The sequence below is a fragment of the Vicia villosa genome, unplaced genomic scaffold (assembly GCF_029867415.1).
Source record: "Vicia villosa cultivar HV-30 ecotype Madison, WI unplaced genomic scaffold, Vvil1.0 ctg.000004F_1_1_1, whole genome shotgun sequence".
In the NCBI taxonomy this organism is placed as follows: Eukaryota; Viridiplantae; Streptophyta; class Magnoliopsida; order Fabales; family Fabaceae; genus Vicia; species Vicia villosa.
This window is the reverse complement of record NW_026704934.1, coordinates 392,377-413,675: the sequence shown is the minus strand read 5'-3', so window position 1 is coordinate 413,675 and position 21,299 is coordinate 392,377. Positions and strand designations below refer to the sequence as shown.

The following is a 21,299-nucleotide window of genomic DNA, read 5'->3' as shown; positions in this document are numbered from 1 at the left end:
GCATAAGATGGGGAGAAAAAGGGTGTTAACATATTGGGATATCTAATCTCTCCTTATATTAAGATGTCATTAATAATAATAATAATAATAATAATAATAATAATAATAATAATAATAATAATAATAATAATAATAATAATAATAATAATAATAATAATAATAATAATAATAATATATGCAATGTATATGTATAACGCACGCTAATTTTTTTATTTGATTTTTATCAATATTTTTATATGGCTTTTGGTTAGCTTTTAGTTAGCTTTACGCTTTGCAACTACTTAAAAATGAAAAACATTCCTTTCCATAAAAGAAAAACAATAAGCATTGCAATGCGCGTGCCGCATGACTCATCCACTTAAACCTTTATTATATTTTTAGGTTTATTTATCTGATTAGAAAAATGTGAAGTCGATGGTTTCTACGTCTGGCAACTCACGACTCATACATATTTTGATTTCTCAGATTTTTCTTCTTTATGGAAAGAATGGTCAATATTGTTTACTACAAACCTAATATATTATGGCTTTTTTTTATTCTCTTAAAACATACCAAGACTAGTCAAATCCCTAAGGAATTTAGACTCTCAAAAAAGCCATGCATTAGGCATTTCTAGTCGGCCCAACCAAGTGATTTGAAGTCTTTTTTCATGGTAAAGAGAGCTTTAAGCCGCTACAAATAACTCAATATTTTACTATCATTGGATGCAACAAAGCAATCAAGCTCAAAAACTATCATTAGATGCAACAAAGCAATCAAGCTCAAAAACTATCATTAGATGCAACAAAGCAATCAAGCTCAAAAACTTAAAGAATCACTACAATAAATTGTAGATTTACTAACAAATTTTTATCTCAATCAATTAATTCATTAAAGTAAATTATATTTTATTATGCATCTTTCTTTTATTTTAATTTTTAATTCATTTTTTCCGATAATGTTATTAATTAGAGGTGTTCAAAACTGAACCGGTCCAAACTGCTAACCAAATCAAACTAAATCGAAATCGCAAAAAAATCACATTTGATTCTAATGTGTTTTAGTTGTTTTTTAACAAAACTTCACGGTTCGATTTAGTTTGTAGTTTGTATTTTACAAACCGAACTAAACTGAACCAAACCGCATTATATTACAATCAAAACTTCACTTAACTCACTTTCAACCCAAACTCAAACTTATTATGCTTTAGCCTTACGATTATGTTTTTAATGCACCTATTTTTCTCTAATCTTTTTTCTCTTTTGCTATTTCTTTTTCATCTTCTCTAATCTTTATTCTCATTTTTTTTCCTATTTTATTATAGTATTTTGATATTGTTTTATGCTACCATTTTATGTTTTTGTTTCACTTTTCTCTAATCTTATTTTTGTATATCAAATGGAAGTCGTTGTCAATTATGATGAATTTTGTTGTAATCTGATAACACATAAATGACTAAATACAAAGCTACGTTGTCATTTATATGTGTATGTATGACACAATAAATTTTTTGTAAAAAAAAACTGAACCAATCCAAACCGTATTGGTTTGATTTTATTTCTAAAAATCAATTGAACCGCACACTTTTTTCTCTTGCGGTTCGGATGATTTTTTGCGTCAAAACCGCCCAAACTGCACCAAGAACACCCCTATCAACCGTGGAGAATGGTTTCTCAGAGATACACATCAAATCTCAGCACCAACAATTTTGTGTTTTATTCATTATAAAAGTGGTAAGTTTCTTTTATTTTTATTTTAAAATTAAAGTTAAATTAATTTTATTTTCCAATCATCTTTAACAACTGTGAAAAAATGTCCCTCATAGACATGCTTCGAATCTCAGCACTAGCAATTTTGATTTTATTATTTTTTAAGTCACTTTTTTCCTTAGACAATTTTAGTAACTATGAAAAGTAATAACTTATCTTGCAAAAAAAAGAAATAATAATGAATAAGAAAAAATTTAAAAGGAAGCACTACCATGTAGTGTTTTATTTCTAATTTTTTTACCATTCACCATTTTCTTTTTGAGTTGCAATATCTTCTTAATTTTTTACTATTTTAAAAATTTTGGCTTTAAAGATTTATGTCAAGGTTCAAGCATATCGTTTACTTGATAAAGTCAAACTTGACATTAATCTTCAAACCAAAATTTTCAAAATACTATTTTAGCATCTTCAAAATCAAATCTTCAAAGTCGTTGATACAATAAAAACAACAACACGACAAGAAATAATGTTTTCGAGTTTGATTTATGAAAATTTTATATTTTTGAGTTTGGTGTAGGAGAATAATAGAATTTTGTTAATGGAAGATGAAGTTTAAAAGCGGAATAAGATAGGTTTAGGGCAAAGGTGAATGAATGTAGATTTTTATAGACAAAATCGATCAATCTTTTCCCACGATTGGTAAACGGACCAAGGTGAAAAGTTGCTTCACTCCTTTTTCTAATTTAAATTGAAACATATTAAATTTCCCCACGGTTGGTAAAACAAACCGGGGTGAAAGTTGTTCCTGTTATTACATGTGATTGACAATATTTTATAGGCAACATGTGAAACAAGATGTTTTGCCAAGTTGTGAGACATATTGTCTCAAAATGATCAATACACTTTAGCATAAAGCAACATGTTAAGCATAATGTTTTGTATTGTGATAGACATCTTGTCTCGCTCAATTTTCTTGGTGTGCATGGAAGAATGAAGTATTTCTCGCGCCTATGGAGATTTGTTTCCTTTTATGTCCAATCAAATATCTACTCATGGGTCATATTTCTAAGTTAGAAAAATAAAGTATTTGAGATTTACTATTGCTTCATCTTTCATATACTTATGTAACTGTCCATATATTTGGAAGAGTATTTGAGTGAAAGTGAGAGGGGTCTCAGGTTCAGGGGGAGCCTCGATCGAAGTTCACTAGTAGCTTTAGTAAAATAGGTATTTAATTGGAAGAGTTCAAATCAGACCAATTTGTACTTTTGTAGGTAGTTTTCCTTTCATTGGGTTACTGCCCTCCAAATGTAGGTGATTTTGCACCAAACTGGGTTACCAATTCCTGTGTTTTTTATTTTTTGCTTTTATTCTGTCTGTTATGCATACAAATTCTCATACACATTGTTCTAATATTGTGTCTGACATCTTGTCTTCCATATAATAGAATTTCAAATGGCATCATAGCAGACACCCTGTTTTGGTTGGGTGAACTCTAGGGTTTCTCTATATTTTGTTCAAAATGGACAATGCTAAAGAAGGAGGATCTATGAATCGACCACTTATTCTTGATGGTACAAATTATGATTATTAGAAAGCTCAAATGATTTCCTTTCTCAAGTGCATGGATAGTAAGATTTGGAAAGCAATCATAAATGGATTAACACCTATAAAGGTTACAACCAAAGGCAACACTGACACCTTAAAGGTTGAAAATGACTGGTCAAAATAAGAAGAGGAAGAAGCACTTGGTAACCCTTATTCCCCTAATGCCATTTAAAATGGTGTTGACAAGAATATCTTTCGAATCATAAACACGTGCACTAATTCCAATGAAGCTTGTGAATTTCTCCAAACTGCTCATGAAGGCACGTTAAAGGTTTGTATGTCAAGATTTCAACTCCTCATAGAAAAATTTGAAAATATGAAGATGAAGGAGGACACATTGTTGAGTTTAATGTTTGTCTCCTTGACGTTGCAAACAACTCTTTTGCTCTTGGTGAACAATATCAGATGAGAAGCTGACCATAAAAATTCTCATATTTCTTCCTAAGATGTTTGATATGAAAGTGGCAACCATTGAAGAAGCACAAGATGAAATTACTTTCAAAATTGATGAATTGATTGGCTCTCTTCTCACCTTTGAAATTGAAATTAATGAAAAATCCAAGAAAAGAACAAAAATATGGCATTCAAAGGTGATGTTGAAGAAGATGAGGATCAAATAGAAGAGGATACTGAAGATAACCTAACTGAATTTATTGCTCTTATAGAAAATATATTTAGAAAGGTCGTGAGAAGACTAAGTAATAATGTTACAAATAATGTTAAAGAAAATCTACCTCAAAATGCCTAAAGTTTCAATCCTTAACACAGAGGAAAACAAGGGGATAAACAAAACAAAGGCAAGAGATTCCAATTTCATAAATGCGAAGGCTTTGGGCACATTCAGGCCGAATGCACCAACTTTCTTAGAAAAATAAAAAGATGCGCTGCTACTTTTTCAATTGATGAATCAGATAAAGAAAGTGAAAGTTAACAAGTCAACAATGTGGCTACCTTCACAAAATGCATAAAGCCTAAATTTATCGTGTATAATGACGGTGACTCAAGTGATGAAGATACGTCTGATGATGCTCTTGTTGAAGCTTACAAGTTGTTGTATCTCAAACAAAATGAAGAATTCAAAGCTAATGAAGAAAAAGAGATATGTGTGCATGTTAAATTCTGGTTATGAATTCCTTGATGAAAGGAATCAGATTCAACTATGATTTCTGGAACTCATTATTTAAGTTTGTTCCTCTGGTAAAAAAGACTGAGTTCATATTGTCAAAATATAATCTCAACATCCTATTCGACATCATAACAAACACTTTAATGTTTATGCCAGAGCTTCATGGGGTTGTCATTAGTGTGGACAATTTCCATATAAGATATTTCTGCTACAAAATTATATGGTAGACCATACTACCACTCTCAACCTCGCCTTTCTTGGAATACTCCTAAAGATGTGCGCCAACAACAAGTGTGGAATGCTAAGGAGGAAACTACAAGTCACATAGCCTACACTTCCTTAAGGGCTTCCTCACAAGAAGACTGGTATTATGATAGTGGTTGCTTCTGATACATGATAGGATACAACAATTACTAGAGAGATTTGAAGTCTTACTCCAACAGCCATGTTACCTTTGGTGATGGAGCTAAAGGTAAAATTGTTGGAAAAGGAAACATTGAATACCCATGCCTCCCTAGTCTAGATAATGTTCTCCTTGTTGAAGGTCTCACTACCGATCTCATCAACATTAGTCAATTGTGTGATCAATATTTGTGTGTCAATTTCAATTGTTCTGAATGCATATTAACTAAAAAACTTCCAGAACAACTAATGAAGGGTTCCAGATCGTCATAAAACTATTATATACGGTGTCCACAAGAAAACAATCAAATTCTATATTGCATAATTTCAAAGGTGGATGAAACTAAATTATGGCATTGTGTTGGTTGAAAATGTGTGATATCACATGCAAGTATACATGTATGTTTTAAGTAGTAAGTGAGAGATTAATAAGGATGTCGAACCCACAAGGAGTGGAAAGTAACTTAGAATGATTTTGTAAAGAACTATTTCTTGTAAATGTGCCAGAGCATGAGAAAAATAGTTTATGGTTGTCACAAGTTCAGTGTAGTAGCAAACAATATCAAAAATAGTTTCAAGAAAGTAAGTGAGTTCAATAATAGAGAGTATGTTGGAAAATGATCCATTAATATAACTTGTCATTTATGTGTATATGATGTGTTATATCGTGCCATGAAAGCTCAGAACATGATCTTAAGGTTTATCTTTACAACATCATAAACATATATATTAAAGCAAGGGGACAAATCTCTAACCATCGCTTGTAACTTTAATGCATATCTGGTTTTATTCGGAATGTCCTGTATGATTGTAGTTTTATATCTCTAAAGTAGTAATATAGTGAATATCTCTATCCTACTATTTTCAATCACTTTTATCCTGAAATCCACTTATTGCTGGATCTCTCACATCAACAAGCTTGTATCTTTTTCTAAGTTTATCGGTCAAAGAAATAGATTTATAATAGTTTAAAACAAGACAAAAAATGTTTTAACTCATAGTGAGCTTAGTACATACAACAATAATGGTTCATAAGCTAACCATTCTTAAACATATGTTGAAAAAAATAACAATCTAAGAGTAATTTCTTTGTCTTCTTGCAATGGTTAGTCACCAAGAGACGACTTCTATATCTCCAAATACTGGCAGTAGGAACTTGAGGGGAAGAGAAGAAGAAATCTCCACTCTGTTCGACCCATTTCCTTCCATGGGTTTTCTCTATGTGTTCTATCTCTAAAATGTCGAACTCTTTCTCTTTCCATCAAGAGCTCCTTTTATAGTTACTTAAACTAGGGTTTTGTGCATTATCTTGGATCACGGGCTTGCGGATAATTGTGAAGTCAGGCCCAAGGAAAACAACAATATTCCCTCCATTTCTTCTAATTCGTACCAATGCAGAATCAGGTACCGACAACAATGAGGGATAAGGTGTAATATGGTATGCTGGTGGTGTAGGAAATAAGGAAGTGTTGTCCTTTACATCGAGGCATTGTAGTGGTTATACTATGGTACATAACTTTGTCTTCTACCGCCTCGCTCTTATCCATTTACAAGATCAATTCAACTATTCTTCAATTGGTATATTTTTTCCACGTGTCCCCTAGGAATGTGATTGATGTTTTGGTTTTATTTTCTATGCCTCCATCTTTCCACTTCCATTTCGGTAACCTTTGCTGATATAGACTGTCGTGCCAATCCTTGTCAGAAGTTAACTCTACACAAGCAACAAACACATAAAAACTAACAAAAGAGAGCACTTATTGTGCTATTTATAAACTACTCTAAAATAGAAAAATGCACTTAATTAAACTACTGAATGATGAAAATTAAAAGATAGGTTCAAGTATAAAGTCTTTTAGTAACTCAGAATATGTGAGTTATCATATAGAAAACTAGGTCATTTAAATCTCTTGAGTATGAGGAAGATTGCCTCAGAAAAGGCCATCACTAGTCTTCCTAACCTCAAGATTGAAGAAGGGAATATTTGTGGAGAATGTTAGATAGAAAAATAGACCAAAATGTCACATAAGAAGGTCAAACATCTTACCACCTCTAAAGTTCTTGAGTTACTCCACATGGATCTCATGGGACCCGTGCAAGTTGAAAGTCTATGTGGAAGAATATATATCTTTGTGTGTGTTGATGACTTCTCAAGGTACACATGGGTTGACTTTCTTCGACAAAAACCATATACCTTTATTATCTTTGAATGTCAACGGTTACAACGTGAGAAGGGAAAAGAAATTGGTAATATTGTTTGAATCCATAGTGATCATGGAAGGTAATTCAAGAACTCAAGCTTCTCAAAAATATGTACATCTGAAGGTATAGCTCATGATTTTCCATCCCCCATCGCCCTTAAAAAAATTGCGTCGTTGAGCGTAAGAATTAAACTCTTTGGAAAATGGCTAGGGTTATGCTTCATACCAAGAATCTTCCTTGTCACTTTTGGGTATAAACCATGGACACTGTTTTTCATATTCACAATCATGTAAACATTCGACTAGCAATCAAAGTCTTTCATTATGTGATATGGAGAGAAAGAAATCCAAGCATGAAATACTTTTAAACTTTTGGTAGCAAATGTTATATACTTGCTGATAGAGAGCAAAGATGCAAGTTGGATCCTAAAATTGATGAAGAAATCTTCTCTAGATACTATACTAATAGTAGGGCATAACGAGTGTTCAATAATCGTATAAGATCCATGATGGAGTCTATAAATGTTATTGTTAATGAGATTCAACACAAAGTTGGTAGTGAATAAGAGGAGGATTTTACTGCTCCTAAGGAGCATGTCACACCTGGTGTATCAGACAAAATTACCAACTTCATTATACTTCTTGAAGATGAAAACTCAAAAGTTGAAGAGGATAGTATTCTTGTAAGCAAAGGGCCATCCACAAGAATTCACAAAAATCATCCCGTGGAAAACACAATTGGGGATATAAATGAAGGAGTCATCTCTAAAAATGAGCCCAAGAATGTTAAGTAAGCCCTCAATGATGAATATTAGATAAATGACATGCAAGAAGAACTTGGTAAATTTGAAAGAAGTAAGGTTTGGGAGTTGGTCCCTAGACCAAAATATGCCAACATTATTAGTACCAAGTGGACCTATAAAAAACAAGTAAGATGAGAATGGTAATTTCACAAGAAACAAGACTCATATAGTGGTTCAAGCGTACACCTAAATAGAAGGAGTATATTTTGATGAAACTTCTGCCCTTGTTGCTTGTTTGGAAGCTATAAGGTTTTTACTTGGAATTTCTTGTATTTTAAAATTCAAATTGTACCAAATGGATATTAAAAGTACATTCATAAATGGATATCTAAATGAATAAGTCTATGATAAATAGCCCAAATGATTCATTGATCCTTGTTCACCAGAACATGTTTACACTTAAAAAGGTGCTCTATAGGCTGAAACAAACTCTTAGAGCTTGGTATGAAAGGCTCACTAAGTTTCTCACTAGTAATGGTTATGTTAAAGGAGAAATTGACAAAACTCTATTTGTTAAGAAGAAGAAGAAGAAGAAGAAGAAGAAGAAGAGAATCTCATGATAGCTCAAATCCATGTTGGATGACATTGTGTTTGGAGGAATGTCAAGTAAGATGGTAAAACATTTTGTTCAACAAATACAACCTGAGTTCGAAGGAGATATTAACTATTTTATTGGTTTTCAAGTTAAACAAATGAAATAAGTCATCTTTATTTAACAAAAAAAGTATGCTGAGAAAATTGTTAAGAAGTTTGGTCTCGAAAATGCTATGCATAAACATACTCTTACTACACTCACGTCAAGCTCAATAAAGATGATCAAGGAGTGACTATTGATCAAAATCTTTGTAGAAGTATGATTGGGAACCTATTATATTTCACTTTTAGGCGTCCAGACAACAACTTTTCTATAAGTGTTTGAACTTGCTATCAAATCAATCCTAAAATGACTCATCTCACACAAGTCAAAAGAATTATCAAGTGTATAAGTGGAATTTGTGACTGTGGGATCCTTTACACCCATCAACTCCATTCTTGTTGGATATTGTGATGTTGATTGGGCAGGAAATCTTGAAGATAGAAAATTAATCTCATTTATTGGTTTAGCAAGAAGCAAAATTGTGTTTCAATATCCACGGCTGAAGGTGAATACATTGTTGTGAAGAAGAAGAACTTCATCTATCTTAACTTAGTTTTGATGAAGACAAAAGCTTATCCATGAAGAATAATCAAAGAAGAAAGAGAATGAAATCAAGTATCAAGATGCCATAAGCTTTGAAAATCAAAGGATTGAATCATGAAGATTAAGGTATTAATGGCAATTCATTTGTGTATTAAGGTTAATGAAACACAAGAAATAGGGGTTTTGAATTAGGTCTCAAGAATGAAACTTTTTCACTACCTGAAACAATAAAATAAGGAACTTAGAATAAAAATAATGAATACAACATTTTTATCATAATTCGCTATTAACGAAGCTACCTCCAGTCCATCCGCCAAGGTGATTTCGCTTTCTCACAAGGACGTAATCCACTATAACCAAACTTGATTACAACCACAAAGACCTACTGTCAATGTTTTCTTGAGAATCCTAACTATACCCTAGTTTCTCAAGGATCAAATACAACTCAAAAGTTGAGATACAAAGTAAGTTACAAGATTGCTTCTAAGAGGGCAGATTACACAAAATGAATATAATGAAATTCTCACATGTATGAACAAAAGCTCTTTGTGTGTAGTGCTTTCTCTTTCTCACATGTTTTTCAAGATGCAAATTTCACGTTCAGTAACTTGTTAAAATCCTTCAAATTTTCTTGTTCCATTCTTTCAAGGGCTTCTTTATATAGGCATATAAAAGATTCGTTAGAGGGTAAAAGAGGAAATCCAAGCTTGTGAATGTGGGAGACAAATGGTACAATAGTATTGTCCTTAATCCACAAAATTAGTATAGTGGAAGAAATATTTGATCTTGTACTGTGTACTATTTTTCTCACGTAAAACCTCTTTGGTCTTATCTTCTAATCATCAGAGGCTTCTGAATGCGTGTTTGTGAAGCATTTTTAGAAGGATCAAAATCAACAAGAGAATCTTTCAGAACATTGTCTTCAGAGTCTTCAGAACTTGGTCTTCAGAGTCTTCAGAATCTTCAAAACTTGTGGAGTGCAAAATATCAAAGCTAGAAAATCTTCAGAAGCTCATTTATCAGAGTCAGAATCAGATGCCATTTGTAACACCCCTCTAATAACCCGCGACAATAGAATAAATATTAATCAGAGTCATCATTGTAGTGCACATAGTACCTTGCCAGTTCCACAAACTTGGCAGCATACTCCGGTACTGACATACTGCCTTGAACCAGTGCTAGAAACTCAACTTCCTTTCTGCCTCTGACATCTTCAGGAAAATACCTCCTCAGGAATTCCCTTCTAAATACAGTCCAAGTAATTGCTGTACCACCAGCATCCAGCTCAGTTCTGGTTGACATCCACCATTCATCAGCCTCCTCAGATAACATATGAGTAACATACCTCACCTTGAGATCCTCAGCACAATCAATGACTCTGAAAATCCTCTCGATCTCCTTAAGCCATTTCTGAGCACCTTCAGGATCATGCGTGCCTTTGAACAATGGAGGATTGTTCCTCTGAAAATTCCCCAGTTGTCTTTCAGCACCAATTCCAGCCCCTATAGCATTTCCTCCAAGCACACCAGCAATCATGCCCAGAGCTTCAGCGATAGCATCATCGTTTCTTCCTCCTCTTCCAGCCATTGTTCTGCTTAACACAAACAATCCAGTCAGAACAAAAGTATCGACAAATAACTCGTATTAGTCGCATACACGGAAAGACTGACACTGACACTAAGACTCTGGTCACAACGACCGACTATGCTCTGATACCACTATTGTAACACCCCTCTAATAACCCGCGACAATAGAATAAATATTAATCAGAGTCAACATGCAAGAGGTGTCACAATTCATAAATAAAGGAAAATACACGTTCGGTACATGTCATGCATTCACTGAAAACATCTGTAATTATAACTCAATAAACAAACCATGTCTACACAGCGGATTTAAAATCATCAAGTCAACATCCATCATTAATGTATCAGACTTTAACAACAAAAACAAATAGAGTTATAATCGAACTCTACAAACAACGCGTTCCCAGTGTTACATCTACCAGAGCATGACACCGACACAATACTAAAAACCGACTTATGAGCTATCCTCACCAAGTCGCGCCGCTATCCTCAATCTGAAAATGACAACAAGTAAGGGTGAGTCTCATCACAGTTAACCAATGTTATTGCATCATAAATAATAACATATCATAGTGATATCATTCACCAACTGTTTCATATTCAGACAAATCATCATTCACACATCCACAGATAAACAGACAAGTCATCTTAAAACATACACCGTCATGTTATAAACAAATCATGCACATGTATGAAACTGACATTATGCATGTGGTACCAAACATCACCAGTGGACATCATCCACCGACCGATCTATCATCATCCAGATACGGCCCTGCCAGCACAGATTCCACACAATGGGAATCCTGCCCTTCACTGCATCCTCTCATCTTTAGGATACAGCCCTCATACTATGACTATGAATGCATGCAACATATATATAACATACCATCATCATCATCACACAATGAGTAGCCTCGTCTATACTCATATATCATCATTCATCATCATCATCATCATCATCAACAAGTATGTTCATATATATATATATAAATTAGATTGCATCGTTCAAATAATCATATAATAATAAATCATACAGATATACCAGCTCGAAAGTTACACGCCATTAACCTTCCAAAAATCACAAAACAGCAAAATCTGTCAATCACGCTGGCCATACGCGTACCATACGCGTACCAACAGGGCCAGAACTTCACAAAAACACGCCCCATACGCGTATCATACGCGTACAGGCAGAAGCACAACTTCAGACAAAACATACACACCATACGCGTATCATACGCGTATGGACAGAACCATATTTCCACACAAAACAACATCATACGCGTACCAGCAGAAGGGCACATTCTGATGCACCATGGGGAGCGTACCATACGCGTACCACACCCCCCATACGCGTATCATACGCGTACCATACGTGAATGGACAGCAGTTCACAGAAACCTGCAACTTACCATTCATCTTCCTCGCGATTTCACCTGCACAGTCTGCGATTTGGGTCTAAAAACCAGAAAATTCATCTCATAACAGCATACGAATTCACCCAGAAACTACAGTATATGATCCAATAATCAATTTCGTTCATCATACTCTAGATCTACTCAGTTATTAGGGATTTATCAGTCCAAAATTTCAATCCAAAAGATGAACACAACACAGAACATGGAAACCATTGATCAAAACAATACTACCAATCTATACTATTACCTATAACACGATAATAGAGATTAAATGGAGAGTCTCCCCTTACCTTAGACAATTGTTCTTGATCCTTGATCTCTCTCTCTACAGTTCTCCTTCACGTTCTTCGTTCCAAACCTCTGTTCTTTCACGTTCTCTCTTTCTTCCCAAATCCAATTGTTTTATGAAAAATAATAATAATTTAGTAAAAAGGATTACAAAATCACTCCCCCTTCTTTTACTATTCCCTCATATGGCCCAAATGCCATAAACCATTATTTCCATTATTTTCCACAAAATTCTTAATAATTCTAATTATTAATTCAATGTTCCAATTAAATTAATATTAAAATTATACGGGTGTTACACCATTTGATGAGAATTCTATCATAAGTGTTGTCAAAGAGCATTCAAGAACTTGACTTTTCCTTGTAGCGTGCACTTTGATATCTCTCTAGAGTCAGATTGTGTTGAGTTCACAAACTGATGATGTCACATGTCACTTCTTCAGAGTCGGAACATGTTATCATTCAACTACACACTAGACAAAATCATTAGGATACAAAATTGTTCTCTAAGAACCAATATATTGTTATCATCAAAACTAAAGGTCAGATGCAGAACCAAATCTTGTTCTTTCAATGTATATATGTTATATGCCCAAGTAATTTCATCTAAACCATTATAAGATTGCCATAGCGTTCATACATTATTTTCATGCATAACACATGTTTAAATTAGCAAAATTTCAAGTTTTTTAATTAGAACAATCGATTGTCAAATTGGACCAATCGTTTGTCATGAAGTTGCTGCCAAAGAAAAATTTGAGTTTTTGAAAAGGAACAATCGATTGTCCTCCTATGACAATCGATTCTCATGTGTAAATTTTGAATATTTTTTAATGTTTAACTTTCCATAATCGATTGTAATGGTATAACAATTGATTGTCACCTGTAGTTTTTTGAAAAATTTGAATCTTTGCAATACATATTCATTGCACATGTTCATGAAAACTTTTCACATATCATTATAATTAATCATGAACATTTTTCAAACATTGTTATCCGTCAAAAGGCATCTTGTGATATACTTAAAATAAAAAAATTTAAATTTCAAACCACATCTTCTCATCTTATTTTCAAACAATTCATCTATTATTTATATGTTTTCATAATTTTTTGCGCATAAATTTCATACATCTAATAAAAGTTTATTAAGCATTGAACTATATTCTTGACAACTATACTTTTAAATTATTCACGCTTGAAAAATGAAAATAATTTAATAATAGTTAAAATTATTTAGATAAAATATGCGTTGTAATGTTTAAATTATTCTTGTTCAATATTTGAGGTCATATTGGAACCACATGTATATATAAACAAATGATTGAGTTCAGTTATTGAAAATTTGGTTGAACTTAAATTATTAATAAACTTTATTCAAAATCAATCCTTCGAAAAATCAATATTCAATTTTTGACTAAAAACAATACTTAACTAAATTTTATTTATTTTTTTCAAAAACTCTGAATTATCCAAGCCTGTTTATACAAAAAGAAAGGATAAAAGAAACAAAAGAACAACCACATACATGTAGGTACATTTTATACTCGACAGATGCAAGAAGTTGCATTTCACCATGGCCCACAGAGATGTTAGACTCAATGTCTACAAACAATTTTACAAAAGAGATTTTCAACGTCGTCTTCAAAAGTAATGACTCATTCAGTTGAATGAAATACGGAAATTCTTTATTGTTTTCATTGACGTTATTTGTGGACAAGTTATCCTACAAGAGGAATGAAGACCATTGACGTTATCTACATGATTTTTGAATGGTTAATTGTTGTTCAACTAAGATGTTTGTTTTTATGTTTGTCTCTTAATAAATAAATGTTATTATTACGTTTTTTTAGTTAAGTTAATACTTTTGATTTTTTTAAAACAAAAAGTTAACTTTGTATTTATACTATTATAATAGTATGTGATATGAAAAATGATTTGTGACGTGAGATTACACATAAACAATCAATATTTTTTTAAAATATTTTTTATTTCCTTCTCTTCTCCTTCATCTTCATAATCATATTAAAATTTTCAAAAAAAAAAAAATTAATAAGAAGGTTGCAAAGAGCTTGAACTTGTTAATGGTGACCAACTCTCCTTAAAGATTGTAGTACTTTAGTTTGAGATGCACTAACGAGGCTACATCATCTAGAGTGGCAGCGAAAGGCCTTCCCAAGATAAAGTTATAGACACTCCTGCAAGGGACAACGAGGAATTGCGAATTTACAACCCAAATACTTATATCATCATCTTTATGTATCCCCAAGATGAGTGGTCGTTTCGTTGAATGCATGCAAGTTAGAGCCTCCGTATGGTGACAAACTGCTTCTTTCTAGGTCCATCTTCTTGAACAATTTTGAGTACATAATATAATAGGAACTGCCATAGTCAACTAGGATTCAACATAAGTCAAACAACCCAATTGTAGCTGAGATCACCAGGGTAAAATTTTGTTGGGGACCCCTTCTATCTTCTTTGAACCCCAACATAGATTAATCAAGGATCCACTCCGAGGTCCCCATATCCTTCTTGTTGATGGCTAACATCTCGACGATTGTCCTCTTTATGGTTCCCATTAGAAGGGAGATCGGCGTGTCCCTCCTATGATGGCAGCAATGTACAAGTGTTTACCTTCGCTGGTCCCCCTGTTGTCTCCACTAGTTCCGGCATCTATTATTTTCGAGGGAGATTTAACTTTAGGTGATTCTTTCTCCCATCTCTTTTTCCCCATTTCACGTACTCTGTCAGTCAGCCCCTCTTGGTCAATCCTTCAATGGCATCCTTTAGTTGGATGTGATCGCCCGTGTTATGGTCGTGGCCTTTATCAAAAGGAAGTACTTCGACATGTCGGTTTGAGGCGCTCAGACTCCTCATTTCTTGAATTTTGTTTTGAGACAATCCTGATAGATATTTTATCGAGAAAGATTCAGAGGAGTGTAATTGTCGTGCCGTCCTTGCATACCTCGGCCAAAGTCATCCTTCTGCCAATGTGACTTCTTCCCTGTTGGACACTTGGAGTTGGTGTCAGTAGAGACGGGGTTACCAAAGCATGTGGTGAGTTTTTCTTCTAGGATCATGTAATACTCGGTAATGCTTAGCATCTCTCGAGTGGTTAGCACCTTCTTCCTTCTTATCTTCAACATGAAGGGATGGTCCCTCAAAATTCCATTTTCGAAGATCCAACATTTAAGGCCTTCTTCGACTCCCTCGACTTCAACAACAAACTGCGTAAATCAATCGATATTGGACCACGTGCTTCATTCTTTCCTTGGATAATCCTGCTCAATGAGGCTTCAGTCACTGACCGCCTTTTCTAGGCAATAAAGTGTGCAGAGAACTGTTCACAAAAATCAACTTATGACTCAATGCTCCCATCGGGCAGACCATTGAACTGTAGTCTGGCTGGTTCGACCAAGGTCAAGGAAAATAACTTGCATTTAGATACTTCGTCCATATTGGATTAGTTTAACTGGTCATTGAAGAGTTGCATGTGCTCGTCTAGATCTCCTTTTCCATCATACTCAGCTAGCTTGGGCAACTTCTCCATGGATTTGGGTATTTTTCGTGCGCACAGAGGATGCTTTAGTTGATTCCTCAATGGTCGGTTTTCTGCTTGATCAGGGTAATAAGCACGATTGCCTGGATCTCCCCCGAGGCTTTAGGGAGGAGTTTGATTCTTCTTACTCCTATGCTAATATTTTTATTTACGAGCTTCGTCTTTCTTTGTCCCGGTCAACTCCGGACAACAACATGATTCCTTCTTGATATCGCCTCATGGACAATGTTCTCGCGCATAAGAGCATTGTGGAGGCTTTTTTCGAGGCCTAACAACCTTATGCCTATGAGTTCTGCTGTCGAACAATATTGTACATGTTGTTTAATAGTTCGTTAGCGCCTTGCAACCCAAGGTTCGCTCGAAGCAATATCTGTGGTTGTGCAACTAAAGTTGATATTAGAGGTTATTGGACAAATCCAACTATTTGAGGAGTTTGGACTAGATATGGATGCATCTGAATCTCCGCTTCTATATTCGTGACATTTTGCTAAGGAGGTGGAGGTAGATGGGGTTGATTGATCATTTCTTAAGTTGGAACTACTTCTCGAGCAATAGTGAAACGAGTAGCTTTGTATTCAGCCATCACTTGGAAATATACAACTAGAGATATGGAAATTCAAGAAATGTAAGTTGAAACGATGCTTGATTGGATTGAACGCGACATATCTTTGCGTTTGATTCTGACTGCTCTTCATTCAATGACCTGAGTAGGTTATGAACTGATTAATCAAATAGCGGTCATGAAATCATGGAAAATGCAGGAATCAGAAGTCGATTCCCACAAACAAAAATTCTCCCTAATATTTTCTTCAAAATTGTTAATATTAAGCCTCATATTCTTGGTAATAAGAACTTTCCCATAGTAAAATTTTCAAATAATAGATATTTTTCCTATAAAATCAGCATATCAGACTTTATTGGTTGATGATTCTAATCTAAATCCTTCTTCAAGTTTCAAAATCACCAGGAAGTGAAAATTCCCTTATATAATTCAAATTGTCCTTTTGATATTGTCTCATGGAAATCTCTTACTAATGTGGAAAGGAAACATTGTGGCATAACATATTCTGACCTTTACTCGTTTTGTACGCAAGTCCATGATAGCATTACGCTCGTTCTTAGAGATCGTGGCACATTTAAGGATTTAAGATATAAATTTAGTACTATGAAGAATGCTAATTAGAGTATTTTATTTAGCCTTTGATTTTCGCATTAGGTGATTATTAATCTTCATTATTCTTTGGTCGGTACTAATAAATGGATCTGATATACTCTCTTTGGTATCCGACAAATTTGTTGTGGCAATATATAAATCAAGTAGTTTTCTTAGAGACTCCCCTTGATGTTGAATAAATTATGACTAATCTTCATATGTATCGATATTATGTTCATTATAATATTTTTCATCTATTCTCACGTGTCGAACAAATGATCAATGTGAAACCAAAGTCTCCTCCTACTCATTTTTTAAGCTCAATATCGACATATTCTACTTCACTAGTACAAAAATTCCAGCTTGTGGAGGGTCTTATTAAGAATCCTATAGAAATTTATGCTTTTGGTTTTTCTTGTAACCTTGATTGATTAAACTCCGTTTGGGAAGAACTCTAACGCCTAGTTCAAAACAAAAAAATGTGGAGATTGATTTTCTTGTAGTAGTTAATTATATGATCGTATCTTGAAAGACTCATAATCTTCATTTACTTCCCCTTATTCTTTAATCTTCATGTTGGCGAGTCCGATGAGCGTCAAAACATCAATGGGCTAAACATTTAGGATTCGAGAGACTTTGACACCCCATATCCACTCAAAACCTTAAATATATGAGAATAAAAATCTTTTCTCTTATAAACCCAATATTTCTTGCATTTTCAGTTAATGTGTGACTTTACCACCCATACTTGAAACCCAACACTTTGTTACCTATTATGGATCAAGCAAATTAGAAGTGTGACATGAAACATATTTTAGAAAAATCTAATTATTGTACAAATCGTCTTGGAAATAAATATCTACCACAATGACAAATTTGGTTTAATAGACTTTCCAACTTCCCATCTTTCTTTAATTTCATTGTTGTATGATATCATTATAGAAAGATCTCTTTATATGTCATTTTTAAACTTTCCAACTTCTCATTATTTTTGTGAAGATACAAACTTTACTCAAACACTAATTGAAGGTAATATGTGGGGCTAACTTCACAAAGCTTAACTCAGAATCTAAGCAGATACCCTAACCAGTCCTTCTCACAAGAGCAACCACTATTGAGTTATTCACTGACACAGTCAGCTACCATCTCTACCTCTTTTCCCACTCTCTCTCTCTTGTGACATTTCACATTTTTTTTCCAACTATAACCAACATTAATATCTTCTCTTTCACACAACACACAGTTACAACTTCATTATAAAAATCAAAACTTCATTCATTTATCTATCATTCACCAATCAAACCAAGGTGAAGTTCAACCACTTCACCTGTAACAAAACACCAATGGGTCAAAACCTTAGTTGCAGAGGCACCAACCATGATCATGGTCTCTTCACTGCCGTGCAACAAGGTAATCTTGAAGCTGTAACAGCTCTTTTGCAACAAGACCCGTCACTTTTTCATCAAACAACTCTATATGATCGGTTTTCACCTCTTCATATTGCTGCTGCTAATGGCCAGATCGAGGTTTGGTTGTTGTTCTTTTTTATCTTTGTAACAAAGATAGTGTTTCAGTTTTCACTTTTTGTTATGTTTTTTTTTAAGGTTGTTCTGTTTTTTAACATTCAGATTCTGTCGAGGCTTTTACATGGATCTGTTAATCCAGATGTTTTAAATCGGCAAAAACAGGTAAATTGTTGTTCCTCTTTAAGCATTGTGCTTTTTGGCATTTGGGTTTTTGTTTTTGTTGGTAAAAATGTTATCTTTGCTTAGTTTTTTTGGTTTGGTGTGATGTGAATGGTTTAGACTCCTCTTATGTTGGCTGCAATGCATGGAAGGATTGCTTGTGTGGAGAAGCTCCTTGAAGCTGGTGCTAATGTAATTTGAATAATTGATTTTATTGTTAGTTTCTTTTGTTAATCTATAGATGGATTTGGAAAATTGATTTGTGAAAGTTATGGAAATTTTCAGGCTTTGATGTTTGATACTGTTAATGGAAGAACCTGCTTACACTATGCTGCTTATTATGGCCATTTTTCTTGCCTTCAAGCTATTCTTTCTTCTGCTCAATCAAGTTCTGTGGCTGCTTCTTGGTTTGTCCCTTTTTCTTGGATTGACTTTGAAGCTATGGTGTTATGGTTTTTTATTAGTTTTTTGAATGTTTTTGAGTTGGTTGTAGGGGTTTTGTTCGGTTCGTGAATGTTAGAGACGGAAAGGGTGCGACGCCATTGCATTTGGCGGCTCGACAAAGACGGCCTGAATGTGTACATATCTTGTTAGACAGTGGAGCTCTTGTTTGTGCTTCAACTGGTAGATATGGGTATTGATCTGTCAAAGTTCTATGATTAATGACTTAAAAGGAGTAGCGGCGCAACTTGTTGCCCGTTTGTCTGCTATTTTTGTATAATCTTTATTTTTGTTTGAGTATTATCGAAAGTTTTCTTCTGCTTTGTGGACTAATCAATTGCTATTTGCAGCTATCCTGGAAGTACTCCACTTCATCTGGCTGCTAGAGGGGGGTCACTTGATTGCATTCGCGAATTGTTAGCATGGGGCGCGGATCGTCTTCAACGCGATTCATCTGGGTATGGTTTCGTTTCTCGACACAATTTCTTAGAAGGGCTCAAGTTCTTATTGTAACAACAAACTTTAGAATTTGTCTTTATGCTGTTTGGTGTGTTTATGCAGGCAGATACCATATATGGTTGCTATGAAACACAGACACAAATCTTGCGCGGCGTTGCTGAATCCTACATCTGCGGAGCCTCTTGTTTGGCCATCTCCATTGAAGTTCATCAGTGAACTTAATGCGGACGCCAAAGCCTTGTTAGAACAAGCCTTGATGGACGCAAACAAAGAAAGGGAGAAAAACATACTAAAAGGCGGTGGTTCCTCTCTTCCGTCTCCATCACATTCGGAATGTGTAGACGACAATATCTCCGAGGTAATTTGATAATCTCCGCTCGTCCGCGCGAACACATACGCACAAAATTCTCGTATTTTGCTATTGAATTAGTCTAAATGCTGAAATGTGGCTGATTTGTTGTGGAATTTGATATTATGCAGGTTAGTGAGACAGAGTTATGTTGCATATGCTTTGAGCAAGTATGCACAATTGAAGTTCAAAACTGTGGTCACCAAATGTGTGCACAATGCACATTAGCCCTATGTTGCTACAACAAACCAAACCCAACAACCGCGTCCATTACTCCGCCAGTCTGCCCATTTTGTCGAAGCAACATTTCTCGACTCATGGTCATCACAAAAACAGAAACTCACTACGAAACCGATCAAGACAATGCAGACAACAATTCCTCAAAAACAAACAAGTCAAGGAAACTCCGAAACTTAAACGACAGCGGCAGTAGCAGCTTCAAAGGCCTATCTAGCGTAAGCTTCGGTAAATTGGGCGGCCGAAGCTCGGGAAGGGTAGCAGATGATTCCATTATGGTTAAGGAGGGTAACTAAGTGCATGCTTGAGCAGCAAGTTACAAAGAAAGTGAAAAAGTGAAGGAATAATAAGTTATTTTGGGTAATAAGCAAAGTGAATTAAGGTGAAGAAGATCAAGGTAAGTACCAAATGTTGTTGAAGAAAAAGTGAAGATGTCATTATCATGATGATGTTAGTAAATGTTATTATTAATTTCATTAATTAATATTAATATTGCTTGAGCATGAAGAAGCATCACATTGATTGATGATTTGGGTTTTGTTAATAGTAATTATTTTTTTATAGATAAATAAGTAAAGTGAGTATATGATTTGTTAAATAGTAATTATTTTTTATAGATAAATAAGTGAAGTGAGTATATGATTTGTCTCGAAAAGTGTAAGTTTGTGAAATGGGAAAATTATTTGCTTGATACTACATTGCATTTTGTTTATATTTCTTTGTACTATACCATTTGGGAAATAAAATACAAAAGAGAAAGACAAGGTTTGCTGTTACTTGTCATGTGATCATGTCTCAGTTGTCTGTTGAATTATTTGTACATTTGGGAGTGGACCTGTGTATGCAGGTTGGTCTGTTACTTTTAATCAATTATGCATTAAAATGGACTCCATCGTCTTAAAATTTTTTTTTTCTTTAGCCACCTCCCTATGGGGATCACCCCCAGCGAAAAACCCAAATTACCCCTGCTTTGAAAATGAACTTTCGAAGCACTTTTTTTTAAAAAAAAATTTCCATAATTCGGAAGTGCATCTCCGAAAACACCTCATGGGGGGTGTTTTCGGAGATGAACTTCCGAAAACACCTTTGTTTAGATTTTGGGGGGTTTCGGAAATG

The 21,299-nt window shown here is 34.4% G+C and overlaps 1 protein-coding gene across 1 annotated transcript; it reads left to right on the top strand.

Moving 5' to 3' along the window:
• Window positions 1–17,990: 17,990 nt before the first annotated feature.
• On the top strand, window positions 17,991–20,874 carry LOC131621322 (putative E3 ubiquitin-protein ligase XBAT31). The gene is made up of 8 exons (XM_058892366.1): window positions 17,991–18,538; window positions 18,641–18,700; window positions 18,818–18,889; window positions 18,983–19,104; window positions 19,191–19,331; window positions 19,489–19,596; window positions 19,700–19,955; window positions 20,078–20,874. Exons 1-8 carry the CDS (start codon window positions 18,356–18,358, stop codon window positions 20,477–20,479), a joined length of 1,344 nt encoding a protein of 447 aa, XP_058748349.1. The 5' UTR covers window positions 17,991–18,355; the 3' UTR covers window positions 20,480–20,874.
• The last annotated feature ends 425 nt before the right edge of the window (window positions 20,875–21,299 follow it).